This window comes from Salmo trutta, chromosome 31, assembly GCF_901001165.1.
Source record: "Salmo trutta chromosome 31, fSalTru1.1, whole genome shotgun sequence".
NCBI lineage: Eukaryota > Metazoa > Chordata > Actinopteri > Salmoniformes > Salmonidae > Salmo > Salmo trutta.
This window is the reverse complement of record NC_042987.1, coordinates 40981969-41006086: the sequence shown is the minus strand read 5'-3', so window position 1 is coordinate 41006086 and position 24118 is coordinate 40981969. Positions and strand designations below refer to the sequence as shown.

Sequence of the window (24118 nt, the reverse complement as noted above, 5' to 3'; positions counted from 1 at the left end):
AATCAGCAGGGGATCAAATACTTTTTTCCCTCACTGTATGTAAGAATGCTGTTTATTGACTACAGCTCAGCATTCAACACCATAGTATCCTCCAAACTCATCATTAAGCTCGAGGCCCTGAGTGACCCCCGCCCTTTGCAACTGGTTCCTGGACTTCCTGATGGGCGAACCCCAGGTGGTGAAGGTAGGAAAAAACACCTCCTTCTTAATCCCCACTGATGCGTATATCAAAGTAGTGTAGTGGAGGTATAGGATTTATCAATTATGTAGTACAACGAGGAATCATGCACAAAGTAGCCTACACAATCGCAAAGCACATGAAATAGACTATATACACAAAATGATGTGGACATCCCTTCAAATTTGTGGATTTGGCTATTTCAGCCACACCCATTGCTGACAGGTGTATAAAATCGAGCACACCGCCATGCAATCTCCATAGACAAACATTGGCAGTAGAATGGCCCTTACTGAAGAGCTCAGTAACACCGTCATAGGATGCCACCTTTCCAACAAGTCAGTTTGTTAAATGTCTGCCCTTCTAGAACTGCCCCGGTCAACTGTAAGTGCTGTTATTGTGAAATGGAAACATCTTGGAGCAACAACGGCTCAGCCGTGAAGTGGTAGGCGAGTAGTGTGTAAAAATCGTCTGTCCTCAGTTGCAACACTCACTACCGAGAACCAAACAGCCTCTGAAAGCAACATCAGCACAAGAACTGTTCGTCAGGAGCTTCATGAAATGAGTTTCCATGGCCGAGCAGCCGCACACAAGCCTAAGATCACCAGGCGCAATGCCAAGCGTTGGCTGGAGTGGTGTAAAGCTCGCCGCCATTGGACTCTGGAGCAGTGGAAACATTCTCTGGAGTGATGAATCACGCTTCACCATCTGGTAGTCCAACGGACTAATCCGGTTTTGGCGGATGCCAGGAGAACGCTACCTGCCCTAATGCATACTGCCAACTGTAAAGTTTGGTGGAGGAGGAGTAATGGTCTGGAGGCTGTTTTTCATGGTTCGGGACCCTTAGTTCCAGTGAAGGGAAATCTTAACGCTACTGCATACAATGACATTCTAGATGATTCTGTGCTTCCAACTTTGTGGCAACAGTTTGGCGAAGGCCCTTTCCTGTTTCAGCATGACAATGCCCCCATGCACAAAGTGAGGTCCATACAGAAATGGTTTGTCGAGATCGGTGTGGTAGAACTTGGGTTTGCGCAGAGCCCTGACCTCAACCCCATCGAACACCTTTGGGGTGAATTGGAACGCCGACTACGAGCCAGGCCTAAATCACCCAACATCAGTACCCGACCTCACTAATACTCGTGACTGAATGGAAGAAAGTCCCCCTGCAGCAATGTTCCAACATCTAGTGGAAAGCCTTCCCAGAAGAGTGGAAAGGGGGGGGACCAACTCCATATTAATGCCCATGATTTTGGAATGAAATATTCAACAAGCAGGTGTCCACATACTTTTTGTCATGTAGTGTATAATCACGTGCCTGCAGCCTAGTTTCAGCGGAATATAATCTGCAGGCAGCAACGCAGCTCTCAACTGGTTTTGGTTTAGGTGCAGCTCACAGAAAAATGTAATTGGTAGCCGGTAGGGTATGTAGAAAATACTATTCAACTTAGGCAATAATGGGTATGCAAACCAGGTATTGTAAAAAGTTTAGTCCTAAGTCTTTATTAGTAGGCTATTTGTGTGATGTTCAATTAAGTCATCATGTGCTGTTTGCATCAGGGGTATAGGCATGAGTGGGCCTGGGTGGACACAGGCCCACCTACTGGAGAACCAGGTTCTGCCACGCCCACCTACTGGAGAACCAGGTTCTGCCAGGCCCACCTACTGGAGAACCAGGTTCCACCCGGCCCACCTACTGGAGAACCAGGTTCTGCCAGGCCCACCTACTGGAGAACCAGGTTAAGCCAGGTCCACCCAATCAGATTGAGCAAAAACTTCTCCAGCCACCACTACACCACTGCATAGGGCTGATGGAAAGACATCAGTCATGCAGAGCATGATGTTAAAGGATAAGTAGTCTATCAACTCAGACATTATAAGCCAGTAGGTTCCAATCATAAGAATACAAAAACACAACCATTGTGCTAAGCATTACCCAATCAACATTTCCCAATCGAAACTATTACTTCCCATTGCAAAAAAAAAACCATTTCACATTTAGCACAAAGTAACTGGTGACCTAAAGTTTAAATAGAACAATGTCTCACACAAGATATTTTCAAAGAGATGGCTAACAACAGGAAGCGCGCTGCAGTAAAAACACAATTCCACTGATCATTTGAGAAACATAACTTCTTGTTGAAAGTTATTCTTGAAAAGGGGATAAGCTAACAAATTAGCAACAACATCCTCTTTGATAACACCTGCTGCAGCCACTGAAAATTAGCCTACAACAAAAAGATAGCTAGCTAGACCTTGGGAAACAACGGCTAGCTATTGCACAGCAACCTGTTGGCCTTTGAGAAGGCAGAGGTTTCCAGTAAAAACTGTCCCACACTATTACAAGTCAAAATGTGATTGGTTGATTACACTCGTCATTGAAAATAATAATCTAATTAGAATGATTATTATTTTATAAATCCTTAGCCCTTCTCTGAAGGTGTAGGAGGCCCATTGTTCCCCACTGTGTTTGGTTAGCCCTTCTCTGAAGGTGTAGAGGCCCATTGTTCCTCACTGTGTTTGGTTAGCCCTTCTCTGAAGGTGTAGAGACCCATTGTTCCCCACTGTGTTGGGTTAGCCCTTCTCTGAAGGTGTAGAGGCCCATTGTTCCCCACTGTGTTTGGTTAGCCCTTCTCTGAAGGTGTAGGAGGCCCATTGTTCCCCACTGTGTTGGGTTAGCCCTTCTCTGAAGGTGTAGAGGCCCATTGTTCCCCACTGTGTTTGGTTAGCCCTTCTCTGAAGGTGTAGGAGGCCCATTGTTCCCCACTGTGTTTGGTTAGCCCTTCTCTGAAGGTGTAGAGGCCCATTGTTCCCCACTGTGTTTGGTTAACCCTTCTCTGAAGGTGAAGAAGGCCCATTGTTCCCCACTGTGTTTGGTTAGCCCTTCTCTGAAGGTGTAGAGGCCCATTGTTCCTCACTGTGTTTGGGTTAGTAATAATTTGCCCTCAACATGGATTTTTTCATCATTCTGAATATCTAAAGAACCCAGATGTTGTTCTGAAATATGAACACAGAAATACTGGACATTTTGAACTCTTTGGTCAATTTGACAAAATTACAATCACGGTCTTGAATTTCACTCGCATTTTTCTGGTCTCGGTCTTGGAGCCCTTGTCCCCCTCCCGGTCTTGACTTGGTCTCGCCACTCCTCCAGTCTTGGTCTTGAATCAGTCTCGCTTTAGCTGGTCTTGAACACAACACTGGTAGTCACTAGAGAATAAACTGGATGAGCTCCGTTCGAGACTATCCTATCAACGGGACCTGAAGAACTGTAATATTCTATGTGTCACAGCATAATGGCTGAACAAAGACATGGATAATATACACTGAGTATACCAAATATTAGGAACACCATCCCTGCCCTCAGAACAGCCTCAATTCGTCGGGGCATGGACTCTACAAGGTGTCGAAAGCGTTCTACAGGGATGCTGGCCCATGTCGACTCCAATGCTTCCCACGGTTGTGTCAAGTTGGCTGGATGTCCTCCGGGTGCTGGACCATTCTTGATACACATGGGAAACTGTTGAGTGTGAAAAACCCAGCAGCGTTGTCGTTCTCGACACAAACCGGTGTGCCTGGCACCTACTACCATACCCTGTTCAAAAGGCATTTGAATCTTTTGTCTTGACCATTCCCCCTCTGAATGGCACATATTCCATGTCTCAGTTGTCTCAAGACTTAAAAATCCTTCTTTAACCTGTCTCCTCCCCTTCATCTACACCGATTGAAGTGGATTTAGCAAGTGACATCAATAAGGAATCATAGCTTTTCACCTAGATTCACCTGGTCAGTCTATGTCATGGAAAGAGCAGGTGTTCTTAATGTTTTGTATACTCAGTGTACATTTCGCTGGCTTTTCCATGCATTGTCAAGACCAGTTGGTGGTGAGGGTAGGCAACAACACATCCGCCACGCTGCCCTTAAACACGGGGGCCCCTCAGGGGTGCATGCTTAGGCCCCTCCTGTGCTCGCTGTTCACCCACGACTGTGTCACCATCATTAAGTTTGCTGATGACACGACGGTGGTAGGCCTTATCCCGCCGCCGACGAGACAGCCTATAGGGAGGTGGTCAGTGACCTGGCAGTGTGGTGCCAGAATAACAACCTCTCCCTCAACGTCAGCAAGAAAAAGGAGCTGATCGTGGACCACAGGAAACGGATGGCCGTTAGTGGAGAGGCTCGAGAGCTTCAAATTCCTCGGTGTCACACACCAACAGATTTGTGAAAAAGGCACGACAAGGCCTCTTCCCCCTCAGGAGACTGAGAAGATTTGGCATGGGCCCACAGCTACCTGGTAAACTAGCTATTTGGCAAACTATTTAGCAGTCTTATGGCATGGGGGTAGAAGCTATTCAGGGTCCTGTTGGTCCCAGACTTGCTGTTGGTCTATCCTCAAAAAGTTAATACAGATGCACCATTGAAAACATTTTGACTGGCTGCATCACTGCTTGGTATGGCAACTGCTTGGCGCTACAGTGGGTAGTGCGTACGGCCCAGCACATCACTGGGGCCGAGCTCCCTGTGATCCAGGACCTCTATACCAGGCGGTGTCTGAAGAAAGCCCCCCAAAAATTGTCACCCAAGTCATAGACTGTTCACTCTGCTACCGCACAGCAAATCTGGGACCAACAGGACCCTGAACAACTTCTACCCCTCATGCCATAAGACTGCTAAATAGTTTACCAAATAGCTACCCGGATTACCTGCATTTGACCCCCTGTTCTCTAAGTCTGAAACAGCCTGGTACAGCAGGCACTAGCCTAGTGGTTTGTTTATGTACGTTTGTTTATTCCATGTGTAACTCTGTGTGTTGTTGTTTGTGTCGCACTGCTTTGCTTTATCTTGACCAGGTCGCAGTTGTAAATGAGAACTTGTTCTCAACTGGCCTACCTGGTTAAATAAAAGGTGAAATACAAATAAATAAAAGTAGTTAAGAGTGTTGGGTCAGTAACCGAATCCCCGAGCCGGCAAGGTAGAAACATCTGCCGTTCTGCCCTTCAGCAAGGCAGTTAACCCCCAACGACAACAACGACCCGGGCGCCAACGACGTGGATGCCGTTAAAGGTAGCCCCCCCCCACCTCTCTGACTCAGGGGGGTTGGGTTAAATGCGGAAGACAGATTTCGGTTGAATGCATTCAGTTGTGCAACTGACTAGGTACCCCCCCTAGGTACCCCTTCCCCAAGCCATAAAATAAAAAAATAAGACAAAATAGTTAAATAGTAAATAGTTAATCAAACAGTGCCTTAACTTATTCCACATGTTGTGTTACAGCCGGAATTCAAAATGGATAAAATATAATTTTTTTTCCTCACCCATCTACACACAATACCTCATAAAGACAAAGTGAAAACATGTTTTTAGACATTTTTTTTTGTTGCAAATGTAAAGTAAAAAATGTCTGGCTTCTTCACCAGCAGGAACATCAGCGGTTGCTGAGGAGTATTTTTGTCTGTAATAAAGCCCTTTTGTGGGGAAAAACTAATTCTGATTGGTTGGGCCTGGCTCCCCAGTGAGGGGTGCACCCACCCATGGCTGCACCCCTGTCCAGTCATGTTAAATCCATAGATTAGGACCTAATGAATTTATTGACATTGACTGATTTTTATATGAACTGTAACCTTTGAAATTGTTGCGGTTATATTTTTGTTCAGTATAGTTGTATTCCTATTTTTTTATATAAATATACTGCTCAAAAAAATAAAGGGAACACTTAAACAACAAATCCTAGATCTGAATGAAAGAAATAATCTTATTAAATACTTTTTTCTTTACATAGTTGAATGTGCTGACAACAAAATCACACAAAAATAATCAATGGAAATCCAATTTATCAACCTATGGAGGTCTGGATTTGGAGTCACACTCAAAATTAAAGTGGAAAACCACACTACAGGCTGATCCAACTTTGATGTAATGTCCTTAAAACAAGTCAAAATGAGGCTCAGTAGTGTGTGTGGCCTCCACTTGCCTGTATGACTTCCCTACAACGCCTGGGCATGCTCCTGATGAGGTGGACAGTCTGTGGACAGTCTGTCCTGGACAGTCTGTGGTGCAACGTGGCGTTGTGGATGGAGCGAGACATGATGTCCCAGGTGTGATCAATTGGATTCAGGTCTGGGCGAACGGGCGGGCCAGTCCATAGCATAAATGCCTTCCTCTTGCAGGAACTGCTGACACCCTCCAGCCACATGAGGTCTAGCATTGTCTTGCATTAGGAGGAACCCAGGCCCAACCGCACCAGCATATGGTCTCACAAGGGGTCTGAGGATCTCATCTCGGTACCTAATGGCAGTCAGGCTCCCTCTGGTGAGCACATAGAGGGCTGTGCGGCTCCCCAAAGAAATGCCACCCCACACCATGACTGACCCACCGCCAAACCGGTCATGCTGGAGGATGTTGCAGGCAGCAGAACGTTCTCCACGGCGTCTCCAGACTCTGTCACGTCTGTCACGTGCTCAGTGTGAACCTGCTTTCATCTGTGAAGAGCACAGGGCGCCAGTGGCGAATTTGCCAATCTTGGTGTTCTCTGGCAAATGCCAAACGTCCTGCACGGTGTTGGGCTGTAAGCACAACCCCCACCTGTGGACGTCGGGCCCTCATACCACCCTCATGGAGTCTGTTTCTGACCGTTTGAGCAGACACATGCACATTTGTGGCCTGCTGGAGGTCATTTTGCAGGGCTCTGGCAGTGCTCCTCCTGCTCCTCCTTGCACAAAGGCGGAGGTAGCGGTCCTGCTGCTGGGTTGTTGCCCTCCTATGGCCTCCTCCACATCTCCTGATGTACTGGCCTGTCTCCTGGTAGTGCCTCCATGCTCTGGACACTACGCTGACAGACACAGCAAACCTTCTTGCCACTGCTCGCATTGATGTGCCATCCTGGATGAGCTGCACTACCTGAGCCACTTGTGTTGGTTGTAGACTCCTTCTCATGCTACCACTAGAGTGAAAGCACCGCCAGCATTCAAAAGTGACCAAAACATCAGCCAGGAAGCATAGGAACTGAGAAGTGGTCTGTGGTCCCCACCTGCAGAACCACTCCTTTATTGGGGGTGTCTTGCTAATTGACTATAATTTCCACCTGTTGTCTATTCCATTTGCACAACAGCATGTGAAATTTATTGTCAATCAGTGTTGCTTCCTAAGTGGACAGTTTGATTTCACAGAAGTGTGATTGACTTGGAGTTACATTGTGTTGTTTAAGTGTTCCCTTTATTTTTTTGAGCAGTGTATATATATATAAAAAAAACTCCCTAGTCCTTCATGATGACAAGCATACCCATAACATGATGCAGCCACCACAACGCTTAAAAAAAATGTAAGAGTCGTACTCAGTATTGACATTTCATTGCCACATTTTTTTTTGCAGTATTTACTTAAGTGCCTTGTTGCAAAGGGGATGCATGTTCAGGAATATGTTTTATTCTGTACAGGCTTCCTTCTTTTCACTGCATCATTTTGGTTAGTATTGTGGAGTAACTACAATGTTTTTGATCCATCCTCAGTGTTCTCATATCACAGCCATTAAACTCTGTAACTGTTTTAACTGGACTCTCCTCATTGACCCATTTTTGCGCTAACTCTTTTGACTCATCACATACACTGCTGCTACTGTTTACTATCTATCCTGTTGTCTAGTTACTTCATACCTCAATTACCTCACACCCTCCTTATCACCTCACACCCTCCTTGTTACCTCACACCCTCCTAGTTACCTCCTTGTTACCTCACACCCTCCTTGTCACCTCACACCCTCCTTGTCACCTCACACCCTCCTTGTTACCTCATACCCTCCTTGTTACCTCACACCCTCCTTGTCACCTCACACCCTCCTTGTTACCTCATACCCTCCTTGTTACCTCACACCCTCCTTGTCACCTCACACCCTCCTTGTCACCTCACACCCTCGCCATGGGTACCACATGTACAGTGGATTCAGGAAGTATTCAGAGCCCTGGACTTTTTCACACATTTTGTTTTTGTATATATCCATTGTTGGGAAGGTAAGCATTTCACTGTTAGTCTACACCTGTTGTTGTGACAAATACAATTTGATAAAAAACATTTTTCTAAATAAGCATTTTAAATCAATCCAGCACGTGGCAAACATTGGACAATGCTCAGTGTCTGAGGGACATTTTCTGCATTATATGTTATTAGCCTACAATATTGGATAGTAAAATGAGAATGTACTGAAATTATATTGTTTTTCCAGAAGCATATGATCAACATATTTTACAAGAGGTAAGTAGTTCATTACATCCACTAAAAGACAGAGACAAGCTTCAGAATAATATAATCAATATTTTATTCAAAAAGAAAAAGAAAATCACAATAATATGCATTTGCCACTTTGTATAATTTCACGTTCTGTTGGTGCTGGAACATCATGATTGGTTGTAGTTATATATATATATAGTTATATATTGATGATACTGGCTCTGGGGTGAAGTTTACCTTAGGTACAGACCTAGGATCAGCTTTTGGGGACCGAGTGGCGCAGTGGTCTAAGGCACTGCATCGCAGTGTTGGGAGGCGTCACTACAGACCCGGGTTCGATCCCGGGTCTGTATCACAACCGGCCGTGATCGGGAGTCCCAGCGTCGTCCGGGTTTGAGGAAGGTTTGGCTGGGGTAGGCCGTCATTGTAAATAATCATTTTTTTTCTTAATTGACTTGCCTAGTACAATAAAGGTTCAATTCAAAATTAGATCTCCTCCCCCAATCCCAACCTTAGCCATTAGTAGGGAAAATACAAAACTGATCTAAGATCAGTTAGGGGCAACTTTACACCAATGATACTGGTAGAACAGAGCTATTATGGCTGCTGAGACATTCACCTGATTGACTGATAGATCAGATCAAATACTTGTCTTCGGATGAGTCACAAATAGCACCATATCCCCTTTATAGTGCATCCCATATGGCTCTGGTCAAAAGTAGTGCACTATATAGGGGGATAGGGTGCCATTTCAGACCAAAATATGCTCATCTGGACAGAGCAGTCCTGTTAGTTTGAGTCCTGGGCCTTTCAGTCAGTCACACACAGCATTGTGGGAACTGTAGTCCAGCCATTAATTAATACAGAGGAGAATGTATACCATTTGTGTCCGTTTGCAGATAGATCACAACAATACAAGTCCGTAAACCCCCCCCCCATCGAGACAGTGTTTTTAAAACAGACTGTCAACCGTCTCAAACATAGCCTGGGTACAACTCTGTAAACCCCCATCGAGACAGTGTTTTTAAAACAGACTGTCAACCGTCTCAAATATAGCCTGGGTGCCAGTCGGATAGTGTCATCATGCCATCTCCATGTCGCTCAACGGGTGATAAAGAGTTGGCACGAGGTCAAAAAAACGATCTGGGACACAGGCTATTTGAAATATGTTGCAATGTATGAATACAGAATACTGACAAAATGTTCAGACAAAATACAATTACAACATGAATAAAATGACTTGTTGCTGAATATAGACGATATAATCTGCGTTTGTCTGCAGTCGCTGTTGCCCAGGACAACACACACACATATAACGTACAGGACTTTGTTGTAAAAGTTGATTTAAATGTCTGAGACGATGGGAGTGGAGTGAGGTGACATTGAGGTCGGCACTTCTACCTTCTACTGAGTTATTAGAATAATAATATTGTTGTGTACTCTAATATGTCACACAAAAAGCCTACAGCAGTTTGACTTTTTTTCTTCTCCTCTCTCGGAGTGACGGATTTTCATTTCATAAATAAAATAAACAACGCTGACCAAAAAAAATAAAAATAAAATGAAGAAAAATGACTGTTTATAATATAATCTTAAATAGATAGCAAGGCGGTGAATGAAATCAACCGTTTTGCCTGTTGTAGAGTTCAGCGAGAGCTCAAGTGATAAAATAACCTGTTTATTATCTCCCAGGAAATCTTGATAATTTTTTTTTTTTATAATAATAATTGCGTCATTCTGCTCATGCAAATATACATTTTGATAATGACGGATGAGACTGACGATAGGCATAAATCTTAACTACCTCATTTTGACTTTAATCTCCCCATTGACATCCCGATTTAGGCAGTAAAGCCAAGTTAAGCACATGGAACTCAGATTAGGATCGGGACCATAGAGAGCGTAAAGCATAGAATTAGAATCTATTATGCCATCATTGACTTGAAGCCCGATCTATAGATTGTATTTCTATAGAGCAGACTGTCTGTAGAACAATAGGCTGGCTGTGTAGTCTCTACCGTAGTTATAACGAGGCCCAGCAGGCAGGCACAGTAATGTAATGAAACCCATCGTGACGTTGGGAGTTGGTTGCTGGAGGGTTTTGAGGGGAGTCCTTCCACCAGGGGATTTAAACTGTCCTGGGCTTTACTCCTAAAAGAGAAAGAATGTAGGTTAGTGAATTTCCACTCATTTGGAACAACATAGGAAACAGCACACTAACGGAGGCAGATGTCGTCATTCGTGTAAATGACAGTGAAAACATAACACAGAGCAGGGTATTGGAAATGCAAGGCATCCACAGATCATTTTAGGTCCAGTTTTCTGGACAGAGAATAAGTCTTAATCCTGGATTAAAACATTCTCTGTATCTCTGAAAGCCCTTTTTTGGATCCAGGACTAAATTAAATATTTGTCTGAGAAGCGTCACACTAACAGAGAGTAATAGCAAGGAGAGTAGCACGTTCAGAGCTGAGGACAAGGCCCTGGAGACCTCACAGAGCTGAGGACAAGGCCCTGGAGACCTCACAGAGCTGAGGACAAGGCCCTGGAGACCTCACAGAGCTGAGGGCAAGGCCATGGAGACCTCACAGAGCTGAGGACAAGGCCCTGGAGACCTCACAGAGCTGAGGGCAAGGCCATGGAGACCTCACAGAGCTGAGGACAAGGCCCTGGAGACCTCACAGAGCTGAGGGCAAGGCCATGGAGACCTCACAGAGCTGAGGACAAGGCCCTGGAGACCTCACAGAGCTGAGGGCAAGGCCATGGAGACCTCACAGAGCTGAGGTCAAGGCTATGGAGACCTCACAGAGCTGAGGGCAAGGCCATGGAGTTATGACAGTCATCATTGGTCATGCATAGCAGACACGCACACAGGAGCACATAGCTGTACACACACGCAGACACACACGCGGTGCTGTAGCATGTGGGTTATAGTTTAACTCAGAAGAAATAACACCTGGAAAAACCTAGAGGACTTAAAGTAATGTAGGTTAAAGGTCATCACCAAATCTTAAACCTTTACAGTCGTAGCCATACATATATATATATATATATATATATATATATATATATATGTTGAAAATGGTGGATTTGGGCACTGATAAAACAAATTGGAATGCCGTGGCTGTACAGTAATATGCTATACATGACGTCAGAGCTCTGGCTCTGCGCTTCACAGCTCTGTATGTGTTCTGACTGACAACCGCTCTAAAGTTGAGCACCGCACGCGACACACGAAAATTGCCCCCTATCCCTCCCCGCTAATTGAGCAACTTTTGAACATTTGTCGTTGTCTAAATGAGGGAAATGCTGGAAATGAAGAGGACTCAATGTCATTTGAAAGATGAGACGTTTAGGATTATAATAAATAGCGTTTTGGATGTCATGCAAGCAAAGCCAAAAACACCCGTGAGTCCATGTTTTCATATCATAAAACTCATGTCATGATCGTGTTTATGATCACTATGGTTTTCGTACAGTTACCAGATTACATGGCGTCATACCATTGGTTGTTCTGAACAGAATGAGCCTGTTTGTCTATTGTGAAGAAAATTCTGGATTGCGTAAACAACGGAACAGTGTCTTGAACCCTGTCCCATCTATAACCCTGTCCCATCTATAACCCTGTCCCATCTATAACCCTGTCCCATCTATAACCCTGTCCTATCTATAACCCTGTCCCATCTATAACCCTGTCCCATCTATCCCCCTGTCCCATCTATCCCCCTGTCCCATCTATAACCCTGTCCCATCTATAACCCTGTCCCATCTATAACCCTGTCCCATCTATAACCCTGTCCCAGCTATAACCCTGTCCCATCTATAACCCTGTCCCATCTATCCCCCTGTCCCATCTATAACCCTGTCCCATCTATCCCCCTGTCCCATCTATAACCCTGTCCCATCTATAACCCTGTCCCATCTATCCCCCTGTCCCATCTATAACCCTGTCCCATCTATAACCCTGTCCCATCTATAACCCTGTCCCATCTACTCCCCTGTCCCATCTTTCTGACTGATGTTGAGGATGTACAGAGATCCATCTATAACCCTGTCCCATCTATAACCCTGTCCCATCTATAACCCTGTCCCATCTATAACCTTGTCCTATCTTTCTATCAACAGTGTCTTGCGAAAGTATTCACCCCCTTTGGCATTTTTCCTATTTTGTTGCCTTACAACCAGGAAGTAAAATAGAGTTTTTGGGGGTTTGTATCATTTGATTTACACCACTTTGAAGATGCAGAATATAATTTTTTTGTGTGAAACAAACAAGAAACAAGACAAAAAAAACGGACTATTCACCCTCCCAAAGTCAATACTTTGTAGATCCACCTTTTGCAGCAATTACAGCTGCAAGTCTCTTGTGGTATGTCTCTATAAGCTTGGCACATCTAGCCACTGGGATTTTTGCCCATTCTTCAAGGCAAAACTGCTCCGGCTCCTTCAAGTTGGATGGGTTCCACTGGTGTACAGCAATCTTTAAATCATAGCACATATTCTCAATTGGATTGAGGTCTGGGCTTTGACTAGGCCATTCCAAGACATTTAAATGTTTACCCTTAAACCACTCGAGTGTTGCTTTAGCAGTATGCTTCGGGTCATTGTCCTGCTGGAAGGTGAACCTCTGTCCCAGTCTCAAATCTCTGGAAGAGTGAAACAGGTTTCCCTCCAGAATTTCCCTGTATTTAGCGCCATCCATCATTCCTTCAATTCTGACCAGTTTCCCAGTCCCTGCCGATTAAAAAAACATTGCCACAGCATGATGCTGCCACCACCATGCTTCACTATGGGGATGGTGTTCTCTGGGTGATGATAGGTGTTGAATTTGTGCCATACATAGTGTTTTCCTTGATGGCCAAAAAGCTGAATTTTAGTCTCATCTGACCAGAGAACCTTCTTCCATATGTTTGGGGAGTCTCCCACATGCCTTTTGGCGAACACCAAACATGTTTGCTTAATATTTTCTTTAAGCAATGGCTTCTTTTCTGGCCACTCTTCCGTAAAGCCCAGCTCTGTGGAGTGTACGGCTTAAAAGTGGTCCTATGGACAGATACTCCAATCTCCACTGGATAGCTTTGCAGCTCCTTCAGGGTTATCTTTGGTCTCTTTGTTGCCTCTCTGATTAATGCCCTCTTTGCCTGGTCCGTGAATTTTGGTGGGCGGCCCTCTCTTGGCAAGTTTGTTGTGGTGCCATATTCTTTCCATTTTTAATATTGGATTTAATCGTGCTCCGTGGGATGTTCAAAGTTTCGGATATTTTTGAATACATATGTACACACCACTTTTCAGTTTTTATTTTTTGAAATAAGATTTTTTTCCATTTCACTTCACCAATTTGGACTATTTTGTGTTTGTCCATTACACGAATTTCAAATAAAAATCAATTTAAAATTACAGGTTGTAATGCAACAAAATAGGAAAAACGCCAAGGAGGGGATGAATACTTTTGCAAGGCACTGTAATTGTGTGATGACGAGGATGCTGGGTAGTGTTCCAAACAAAACAACTACAAGTGTACTTGCTCTAGTTCCTCAACGACTCAGCTAAGAGAGTTTAAAAAAAAGCCCCTTATAGTTGAAGACTCTTCTTTGAGTCATAAAACTACATTGAAATGACTTAGAAACTGTGAACACTCAAACCCTTGTAGTCATTGTTGTTGTTTTGTGTTGCACCTACCCCACATTGTCCAGGAATATTCTTATGTCACTGAATGTATCACAGTATATTCAGATGTCGTTATTAATAAATGCTGTGAAAAGTACAGTAAATGTAACATTCACATAAAATCAACAGTGTGATGTTTGGATTCTGGTCTGTTCAGGTGAACTGTTGTGTCTTCACCTTTTTAGTCTAATCATTTCCCCATTATCTCCAAACTGTTCTCTATTAATTGCTACCGTTGTTATACATCTGCTTTTATAGTTCTTCTGTTACAAACGTTTCAGTTTGGCCCTATCCATATATAGGCCAATTTCCACGAGTGTAAAGGCTTAAAGAGGTCAACAACATTGACAGTATGTCCAATGAAAATGTTTTAAAATGACAAAGATGTTTAAATTAAAAAAGAAAATCTGTGGTTAAATCCTTAAACCAGAAGGAGAGACAGAGTAACATGAAGGAGTGGGAAGTAGGGACCACCATAGAGCTTCTATTCCATCATACAAGCAACCAACACCATGCATGTAAACCAATCAGAATCCACCAAAGGAAAAACAAACAAAACTGACAGTAGAAGCTAGACTAGACATGCTAGAATACTGAACCGCAACAACAGTTTACACACTGTGGAACGTTCAGATATAAACATATTACACAGAACATCACGCCGGCTCTATTCACTACATTTCTATCTGCAGCGTTCAACTTGTTGAAAACCTATTGAACCCAACCCAGTGCGTGTGTTTTTTGCAGCTATGTTGACGTGGCAATCAGAGAGCACTGCACAGAGCAGCACAACTCACTCCTCTGACCTAGATGGAACAGATTAGGACCTGCCTCTGTCTACAAACACATGACAGGAAGTAGTGAAATCGAGGCTAGTTTCAGTCTCTTTAAGGCGACAACACTTCCTCGTTTTAGAAGCTTTGAAGAGGTTGGTCAATCACATGATTTTGTTTGGATGACTTTACAGATCTGATTCAGATTGATGTTAATTAGTAGGTTAATTAAATGTATCCATCAGACTGATATATTTGCAAGTCTGTGAGGCATATCGAAACTAGTGTACCCAGGTTAGAGCTGAGTCCATACAGACGAGTTAACTAAGCAGACCGGACTTGCAGCGCTACAACTACAGCGCTAGAACTACAGCGCTAGAACTACAGCGCCAGAACTACAGCTAGAACTACAGCGCTAGAACTACAGCTAGAACTACAGCGCCAGAACTACAGATTGAACTACAGCGCTAGAACTACAGATTGAACTACAGCACTAGAACTACAGATTGAACTACAGCACTAGAACTACAGATTGAACTACAGCACTAGAACTACAGATTGAACTACAGCGCTAGAACTACAGCGCTAGAACTACAGCACTAGAACTACAGCACTAGAACTACAGCGCTAGAACTACAGCACTAGAACTACAGCGCTAGAACTACAGCACTAGAACTACAGCGCTAGAACTACAGCACTAGAACTACAGCGCTAGAACTACAGATTGAACTACAGCGCTAGAACAACAGATTGAACTACAGCGCTAGAACAACAGATAGAACTACAGCACTAGAACTACAGCGCTAGAACTACAGATTGAACTACAGCGCTAGATCTACAGCGCTAGAACTACAGCGCTAGAACTACAGCACTAGAACTACAGCGCTAGAACTACAGATTGAACTACAGCGCTAGAACTACAGATTGAACTACAGCACTAGAACTACAGCACTAGAACTACAGCGCTAGAACTACAATTGAACTACAGCACTAGAACTACAGCGCTAGAACTACAATTGAACTACAGCACTAGATCTACAGCGCTAGAACTACAATTAAACTACAGCGCTAGAACAACAGATAGAACTACAGCACTAGAACTACAGCACTAGAACTACAGCGCTAGAACTACAATTGAACTACAGCACTAGAACTACAGCACTAGAACTACAATTGAACTACAGCGCTAGATCTACAGCGCTAGAACTACAATTGAACTACAGCACTAGATCTACAGCGCTAGAACTACAATTGAACTACAGCACTAGATCTACAGCGCTAGAACTACAATTGAACTACAGCGCTAGATCTACAGCGCTAGATCTACAGCGCTAGAACTACAGCACTAGAACTACAGCACTAGAACTACAGATAGAACTACAGCACTAGAACTACAGCACTAGAACTACAGCACTAGAACTACAGCACTAGAACTACAATTGAACTACAGCACTAGATCTACAGCGCTAGAACTACAATTGAACTACAGCGCTAGATCTACAGCGCTAGAACTACTAGATTTGTGATAGGGAAACTATTACATACATGTCCTGTGTGCATACATTAGCTGAGCGATTCCAATGTATTTGGCACTGTCTGCAAGTGGCAAACTCGTCCTGGAAGGACAGTAGATAACAGAGTTAATGTCGAGATGTAGGATGAGGAGGTTTGTGAGGATGTGTAGTAGCCTGTTAGTGTTCAGAAGCAAGACTCAGCGCCAGTAGGGGGGGGGAGCAGGACTCAGTGCCAGTAGGGGGGGGAGCAGGACTCAGTGCCAGTAGGGGGGGGGAGCAGGACTCAGTGCCAGTAGGGGGGGGGAGCAGGACTCAGTGCCAGTAGGGGGGGAGCAGGACTCAGCGCCAGTAGGGGGGGGGAGCAGGACTCAGCGCCAGTAGGGGGGGGGAGCAGGACTCAGCGCCAGTAGGGGGGGGGAGCAGGACTCAGTGCCAGTAGGGGGGGGAGCAGGACTCAGCGCCAGTAAGAGACGTGCTGATGATGATGATGATGGGGGGCGGGAAGCAGGAGCATGCCGAGGAGAGATGGAGGAAGATGAGTGGACTAGCTTCCAAGCCCAGCCCAGCTGACCACAACCGAACCATACCACGACCACATACGGTGGTCTCCTTACCTGGGTCAGTCCTCTCCCTCAGGTGTGATCTCTGTCTCTTTATGAACCACTACTTTGGTCACTGACATGTCAGGGTGCTGCTCTTTGGCCTCCTTTATGGCCTGGGCCAGAGCCTGGTGGTGTAATACCAAACCAAAACCAGGAGAGGGAGACAGAGAGGGGGAAGGGAGGTGGGGAGGAGGGAGGGGAGGTGGGGAGGAGGGAGGGGAGGTGGGGTGGGAGGGACGGGAGGAGTTGGGGGTGCAATCCCATACCAATACCAGGAGAGGGAGACAGAGAGGGGGAAGGGAGATGGGGAGGAGGGAGGGGAGGTGGGGAGGAGGGAAGGGAGGTGGGAGGGGAGGTGGGAGGGACGGGAGGAGTTGGAGGTGCAATCCCATACCAATACCAGGAGAGGGAGACAGAGAGGGGGAAGGGAGGTGGGGAGGAGGGAGGGGAGGTGGGGAGGAGGGAGGGGAGTTGGGGTGGGAGGGACGGGATGAGTTGGGGGTGCAATCCCATACCAATACCAGGAGAGGGAGACAGAGAGGGGGAAGGGAGGTGGGGAGGAGGGAGGAGTTGGGGAGGGACGGGAGGGAAGGAAGAGGGACAGGAGGGAGGAGGAAGGACGGGAGGGAGGGAGGAGGGACGGGAGGAGAGACGGGAGGGAGTGGGAGGAGGGACGGGAGGGAGTGGGAGTCAGTGAGTGTGTCTAGTAGGAACTACTTGTTACAGGGTAACCTACTGCTTAGTAGTAGTCTACTACACTAGTTACATCAACCAGACAATTCAAGTGAGATAACATTACACAGTAAAATACATCCACTATATTCAGTCATTACTGTTACTTTATAGGTGAGAGAGGATTGGGGAAGTTAATATCTTCTCCGGATTCCTGTCATCCTTATTTATACACGCTCAAAACAATCAATGACAAGTCAAATATAAATTACAGAAAGAAAGTGATTAAGAAAGAGAGAGACCTGATCATGGTCGATATCTCCTGAATCTCCTGTAATGACAATCCTCTTCTCTATCCTGGTCTCAGAGATTCCTCCTTTCACCGTCTGACAGCAGAACGGATTGATAGAACGTTATGACAGAGACAGTGGTAATTAGTTTATAATGGGTTATGGTTAGAGACTCAGTGGTAATTAGTTTATAATGGGTTATGGTTAGAGACTCAGTGGTAATTAGTTTATAATGGGTTATGGTTAGAGACTCAGTGGTAATTAGTTTATAATGGGTTATGGTTAGAGACAGTGGTAATTAGTTTATAATGGGTTATGGTTAGAGACTCAGTGGTAATTAGTTTATAATGGGTTATGGTTAGAGACTCAGTGGTAATTAGTTTATAATGGGTTATGGTTAGAGACAGTGGTAATTAGTTTATAATGGGTTATGGTTAGAGACAGTGGTAATTAGTTTATAATGGGTTATGGTTAGAGACTCAGTGGTAATTAGTTTATAATGGGTTATGGTTAGAGACAGTGGTAATTAGTTTATAATGGGTTATGGTTAGAGACAGTGGTAATTAGTTTATAATGGGTTATGGTTAGAGACAGTGGTAATTAGTTTATAATGGGTTATGGTTAGAGACAGTGGTAATTAGTTTATAATGGGTTATGGTTAGAGACTCAGTGGTAATTAGTTTATAATGGGTTATGGTTAGAGACAGTGGTAATTAGTTTATAATGGGTTATGGTTAGAGACTCAGTGGTAATTAGTTTATAATGGGTTATGGTTAGAGACAGTGGTAATTAGTTTATAATGGGTTATGGTTAGAGACAGTGGTAATTAGTTTATAATGGGTTATGGTTAGAGAGTGGTAATTAGTTTATAATGGGTTATGGTTAGAGACAGTGGTAATTAGTTTATAATGGGTTATGGTTAGAGACTCAGTGGTAATTAGTTTATAATGGGTTATGGTTAGAGACTCAGTGGTAATTAGTTTATAATGGGTTATGGTTAGAGACTCAGTGGTAATTAGTTTATAATGGGTTATGGTTAGAGACAGTGGTAATTAGTTTATAATGGGTTATGGTTAGAGACAGTGGTAATTAGTTTATAATGGGTTATGGTTAGAGACAGTGGTAATTAGTTTATAATGGGTTATGGTTAGAGACAGTGGTAATTAGTTTATAATGGGTTATGGTTAGAGACAGTGGTAATTAGTTTATAATGGGTTATGGTTAGAGACTCAGTGGTAATTAGTTTATAATGGTTTATGGTTAGAGACAGTGGTAATTAGTTTATAATGGGTTATGGTTAGAGACAGTGGTAATTAGTTTATAATGGGTTATGGTTAGAGACTCAGTGGTAATTAGTTTATAATGGGTTATGGTTAGAGACAGTGGTAATTAGTTTATAATGGGTTATGGTTAGAGACTCAGTGGTAATTAGTTTATAATGGGTTATGGTTAGAGACAGTGGTAATTAGTTTATAATGGGTTATGGTTAGAGACAGTGGTAATTAGTTTATAATGGGTTATGGTTAGAGACAGTGGTAATTAGTTTATAATGGGTTATGGTTAGAGACTCAGTGGTAATTAGTTTATAATGGGTTATGGTTAGAGACTCAGTGGTAATTAGTTTATAATGGGTTATGGTTAGAGACAGTGGTAATTAGTTTATAATGGGTTATGGTTAGAGACTCAGTGGTAATTAGTTTATAATGGGTTATGGTTAGAGACAGTGGTAATTAGTTTATAATGGGTTATGGTTAGAGACAGTGGTAATTAGTTTATAATGGGTTATGGTTAGAGACTCAGTGGTAATTAGTTTATAATGGGTTATGGTTAGAGACAGTGGTAATTAGTTTATAATGGGTTATGGTTAGAGACAGTGGTAATTAGTTTATAATGGGTTATGGTTAGAGACAGTGGTAATTAGTTTATAATGGGTTATGGTTAGAGACAGTGGTAATTAGTTTATAATGGGTTATGGTTAGAGACTCAGTGGTAATTAGTTTATAATGGGTTATGGTTAGAGACTCAGTGGTAATTAGTTTATAATGGGTTATGGTTAGAGACAGTGGTAATTGGTTTATAATGGGTTATGGTTAGAGACAGTGGTAATTAGTTTATAATGGGTTATGGTTAGAGACTCAGAGGTAATTAGTTTATAATGGGTTATGGTTAGAGACTCAGTGGTAATTAGTTTATAATGGGTTATGGTTAGAGACAGTGGTAATTAGTTTATAATGGGTTATGGTTAGAGACAGTGGTAATTAGTTTATAATGGGTTATGGTTAGAGACAGTGGTAATTAGTTTATAATGGGTTATGGTTAGAGACAGTGGTAATTAGTTTATAATGGGTTATGGTTAGAGACAGTGGTAATTAGTTTATAATGGGTTATGGTTAGAGACAGTGGTAATTAGTTTACAATGGGTTATGGTTAGAGACAGTGGTAATTAGTTTATAATGGGTTATGGTTAGAGACAGTGGTAATTAGTTTATAATGGGTTATGGTTAGAGACTCAGTGGTAATTAGTTTATAATGGGTTATGGTTAGAGACAGTGGTAATTAGTTTATAATGGGTTATGGTTAGAGACTCAGTGGTAATTAGTTTATAATGGGTTATGGTTAGAGACAGTGGTAATTAGTTTATAATGGGTTATGGTTAGAGACTCAGTGGTAATTAGTTTATAATGGGTTATGGTTAGAGACAGTGGTAATTAGTTTATAATGGGTTATGGTTAGAGACAGTGGTAATTAGTTTATAATGGGTTATGGTTAGAGACAGTGGTAATTAGTTTATAATGGGTTATGGTTAGAGACTCAGTGGTAATTAGTTTATAATGGGTTATGGTTAGAGACTCAGTGGTAATTAGTTTATAATGGGTTATGGTTAGAGACAGTGGTAATTAGTTTATAATGGGTTATGGTTAGAGACAGTGGTAATTAGTTTATAATGGGTTATGGTTAGAGACTCAGTGGTAATTAGTTTATAATGGGTTATGGTTAGAGACAGTGGTAATTAGTTTATAATGGGTTATGGTTAGAGACTCAGTGGTAATTAGTTTATAATGGGTTATGGTTAGAGGACAGTGGTAATTAGTTTATAATGGGTTATGGTTAGAGACTCAGTGGTAATTAGTTTATAATGGGTTATGGTTAGAGACAGTGGTAATTAGTTTATAATGGGTTATGGTTAGAGACAGTGGTAATTAGTTTATAATGGGTTATGGTTAGAGACAGTGGTAATTAGTTTATAATGGGTTATGGTTAGAGACAGTGGTAATTAGTTTATAATGGGTTATGGTTAGAGACTCAGTGGTAATTAGTTTATAATGGGTTATGGTTAGAGACAGTGGTAATTAGTTTATAATGGGTTATGGTTAGAGACTCAGTGGTAATTAGTTTATAATGGGTTATGGTTAGAGACAGTGGTAATTAGTTTATAATGGGTTATGGTTAGAGACAGTGGTAATTAGTTTATAATGGGTTATGGTTAGAGACAGTGGTAATTAGTTTATAATGGGTTATGGTTAGAGACAGTGGTAATTAGTTTATAATGGGTTATGGTTAGAGACAGTGGTAATTAGTTTATAATGGGTTATGGTTAGAGACTCAGTGGTAATTAGTTTATAATGGGTTATGGTTAGAGACTCAGTGGTAATTAGTTTATAATGGGTTATGGTTAGAGACAGAGGTAATTAGTTTATAATGGGTTATGGTTAGAGACAGTGGTAATTAGTTTATAATGGGTTATGGTTAGAGACAGTGGTAATTAGTTTATAATGGGTTATGGTTAGAGACAGTGGTAATTAGTTTATAATGGGTTATGGTTAGAGACAGTGGTAATTAGTTTATAATGGGTTATGGTTAGAGACAGTGGTAATTAGTTTATAATGGTTATGGTTAGAGACAGTGGTAATTAGTTTATAATGGGTTATGGTTAGAGACAGTGGTAATTAGTTTATAATGGGTTATGGTTAGAGACAGAGGTAATTAGTTTATAATGGGTTATGGTTAGAGACTCAGTGGTAATTAGTTTATAATGGGTTATGGTTAGAGACTCAGTGGTAATTAGTTTATAATGGGTTATGGTTAGAGACAGTGGTAATTAGTTTTTAATGAGTTATGGTTAGAGACAGTGGTAATTAGTTTATAATGGGTTATGGTTAGAGACAGTGGTAATTAGTTTATAATGGGTTATGGTTAGAGACAGTGGTAATTAGTTTATAATGGGTTATGGTTAGAGACAGTGGTAATTAGTTTATAATGGGTTATGGTTAGAGACAGTGGTAATTAGTTTATAATGGGTTATGGTTAGAGACAGTGGTAATTAGTTTATAATGGGTTATGGTTAGAGACAGTGGTAATTAGTTTATAATGGGTTATGGTTAGAGACAGTGGTAATTAGTTTACAATGGGTTATGGTTAGAGACTCAGTGGTAATTAGTTTATAATGGGTTATGGTTAGAGACTCAGTGGTAATTAGTTTATAATGGGTTATGGTTAGAGACTCAGTGGTAATTAGTTTATAATGGGTTATGGTTAGAGACAGTGGTAATTAGTTTATAATGGGTTATGGTTAGAGACAGTGGTAATTAGTTTATAATGGTTATGGTTAGAGAGTGGTAATTAGTTTATAATGGGTTACGGTTAGAGACCCAGAGGTCAAAAAGGGTCAGCTGATGAAATGACCCCTGACCTTAGTGATGTGCGTGGTCGTGGTGGTGCTGGTGGTTTCCGAGGTGATGGTCTGTGCGCTCATCAGAACACCAGGTTCCGCGTCGCCATCGCAGTCACCCTGTCAGGAGTCACGTGACAAAACATCAAAATGAGTGGAAAGGAAAAGGGACTACCTGAACCAGGAAGAAGAAACCGTCACTGTCGCTTTCCTTTTCTCTTCTTCTTACGTCGCTGCCCTAATGAACGCACCTCTGAAGACTCGTACGTGATGGTTTTAGTCTCGGTGTGGACTACAGGTACCTCCTTGGTGGTCGACTCCTCTGCTGGCACAGCCTCGGGTTTCTGGGAGAGACCGGGAACAGAGGGAGAAGACATGAGAAGGAACGACAGAGGAAGACAGGACGGCAGAACCCTCAACATTAATGGCTCTTCTAAATAGTATCAATAAATTACAGTTCCATCTGCCATTTAGGAACTTGTGTGTGTGTGTGTGTGTGTGTGTGTGTGTTTTGCTAACTGAACAATAATGACAACAGGATTTTTCTGGAAACAGTTTAAGTAAACCCCCCATCAAAAGAAACAAACACAATGGAATAAGTACAAACACAAACACATGCTGGAATGGAGAACCTGAACAGAGAACAACAACATGAGCTAAACCAGTAAAACCCATAATACCCCCCGAGCCAGAGGAAATAAAGTACAACCTATCAAACGTCCCTATAGATATGTCACTATGGAAACAGCCCTATGGAAAACGGCCCTATGGAAAACGGCCCTATGGAAACGGCCCTATGGGAAACGGCCCTATGGAAACGGCCCTATGGAAACGGCCCTATGGAAACGGCCCTATGGAAACGGCCCTATGGAAAACGGCCCTATGGAAAACGGCCCTATGGAAAACGGCCCTATGGGAAACGGCCCTATGGGAAACGGCCCTATGGGAAACGGCCCTATGGAAACGGCCCTATGGAAAACGGCCCTATGGGAAACGGCCCTATGGAAAACGGCCCTATGGAAAACGGCCCTATGGAAAACGGCCCTATGGGAAACGGCCCTATGGGAAACGGCCCTATGGGAAACGGCCCTATGGAAAACGGCCCTATGGGAAACGGCCCTATGGGAAACGGCCCTATGGAAACGGCCCTATGGAAACGGCCCTATGGAAAACGGCCCTATGGGAAACGGCCCTATGGAAACGGCCCTATGGAAACGGCCCTATGGGAACAGCCCTATGGGAAACGGAAAAATGCAAATCATAAAAGTTCCATCAAGTGTGCTGTTAATTAAGTTCCCTGATCTGTTCAGTCTCCTTGATTATTAGTGGGAGAGAGTGAGGGTCCAGGGAGGAGACGGAGGTGAGGTTAGAGTCCCAGGCAGAGGACACCGGGGCTGGCTAAAGGTTATCTCTTGGAGGGGCCAGGCTGGAGGTGTGGGTTTGAGAAGGCTCTCTCGTCTTCCACCAGCTCATTGTCTTCTAGACCCTGTGAAGTGGACGTGTCCTTGTCTTCTAGACCCTGTGAAGTGGACGG

At 43.1% G+C, this 24118-nt stretch overlaps 1 protein-coding gene across 20 annotated transcripts in view; it reads right to left on the bottom strand.

Annotated features, from left to right (window-relative positions):
* Positions 1-8461: 8461 nt before the first annotated feature.
* Positions 8462-24118, bottom strand: part of epb41l3b (erythrocyte membrane protein band 4.1-like 3b) — a 108472-nt gene continuing 92815 nt past the window's right edge. For 18 of the 20 annotated variants that reach the window (XM_029726576.1, XM_029726566.1, XM_029726579.1 and 15 more), the window contains 5 exons: positions 22836-22928; positions 22606-22704; positions 17928-18011; positions 16966-17078; positions 8462-10548 (listed from right to left, as the gene is read on the bottom strand). In XM_029726576.1, the coding sequence (XP_029582436.1) occupies positions 16971-17078; positions 17928-18011; positions 22606-22704; positions 22836-22928 (384 nt within the window). In that variant the 3' untranslated portion in view covers positions 8462-10548; positions 16966-16970. The remainder of the gene's footprint in view (positions 10549-16965; positions 17079-17927; positions 18012-22605; positions 22705-22835; positions 22929-24118) is intronic. The other 2 variants (XM_029726574.1, XM_029726575.1) reach the window with 2 other exon arrangements.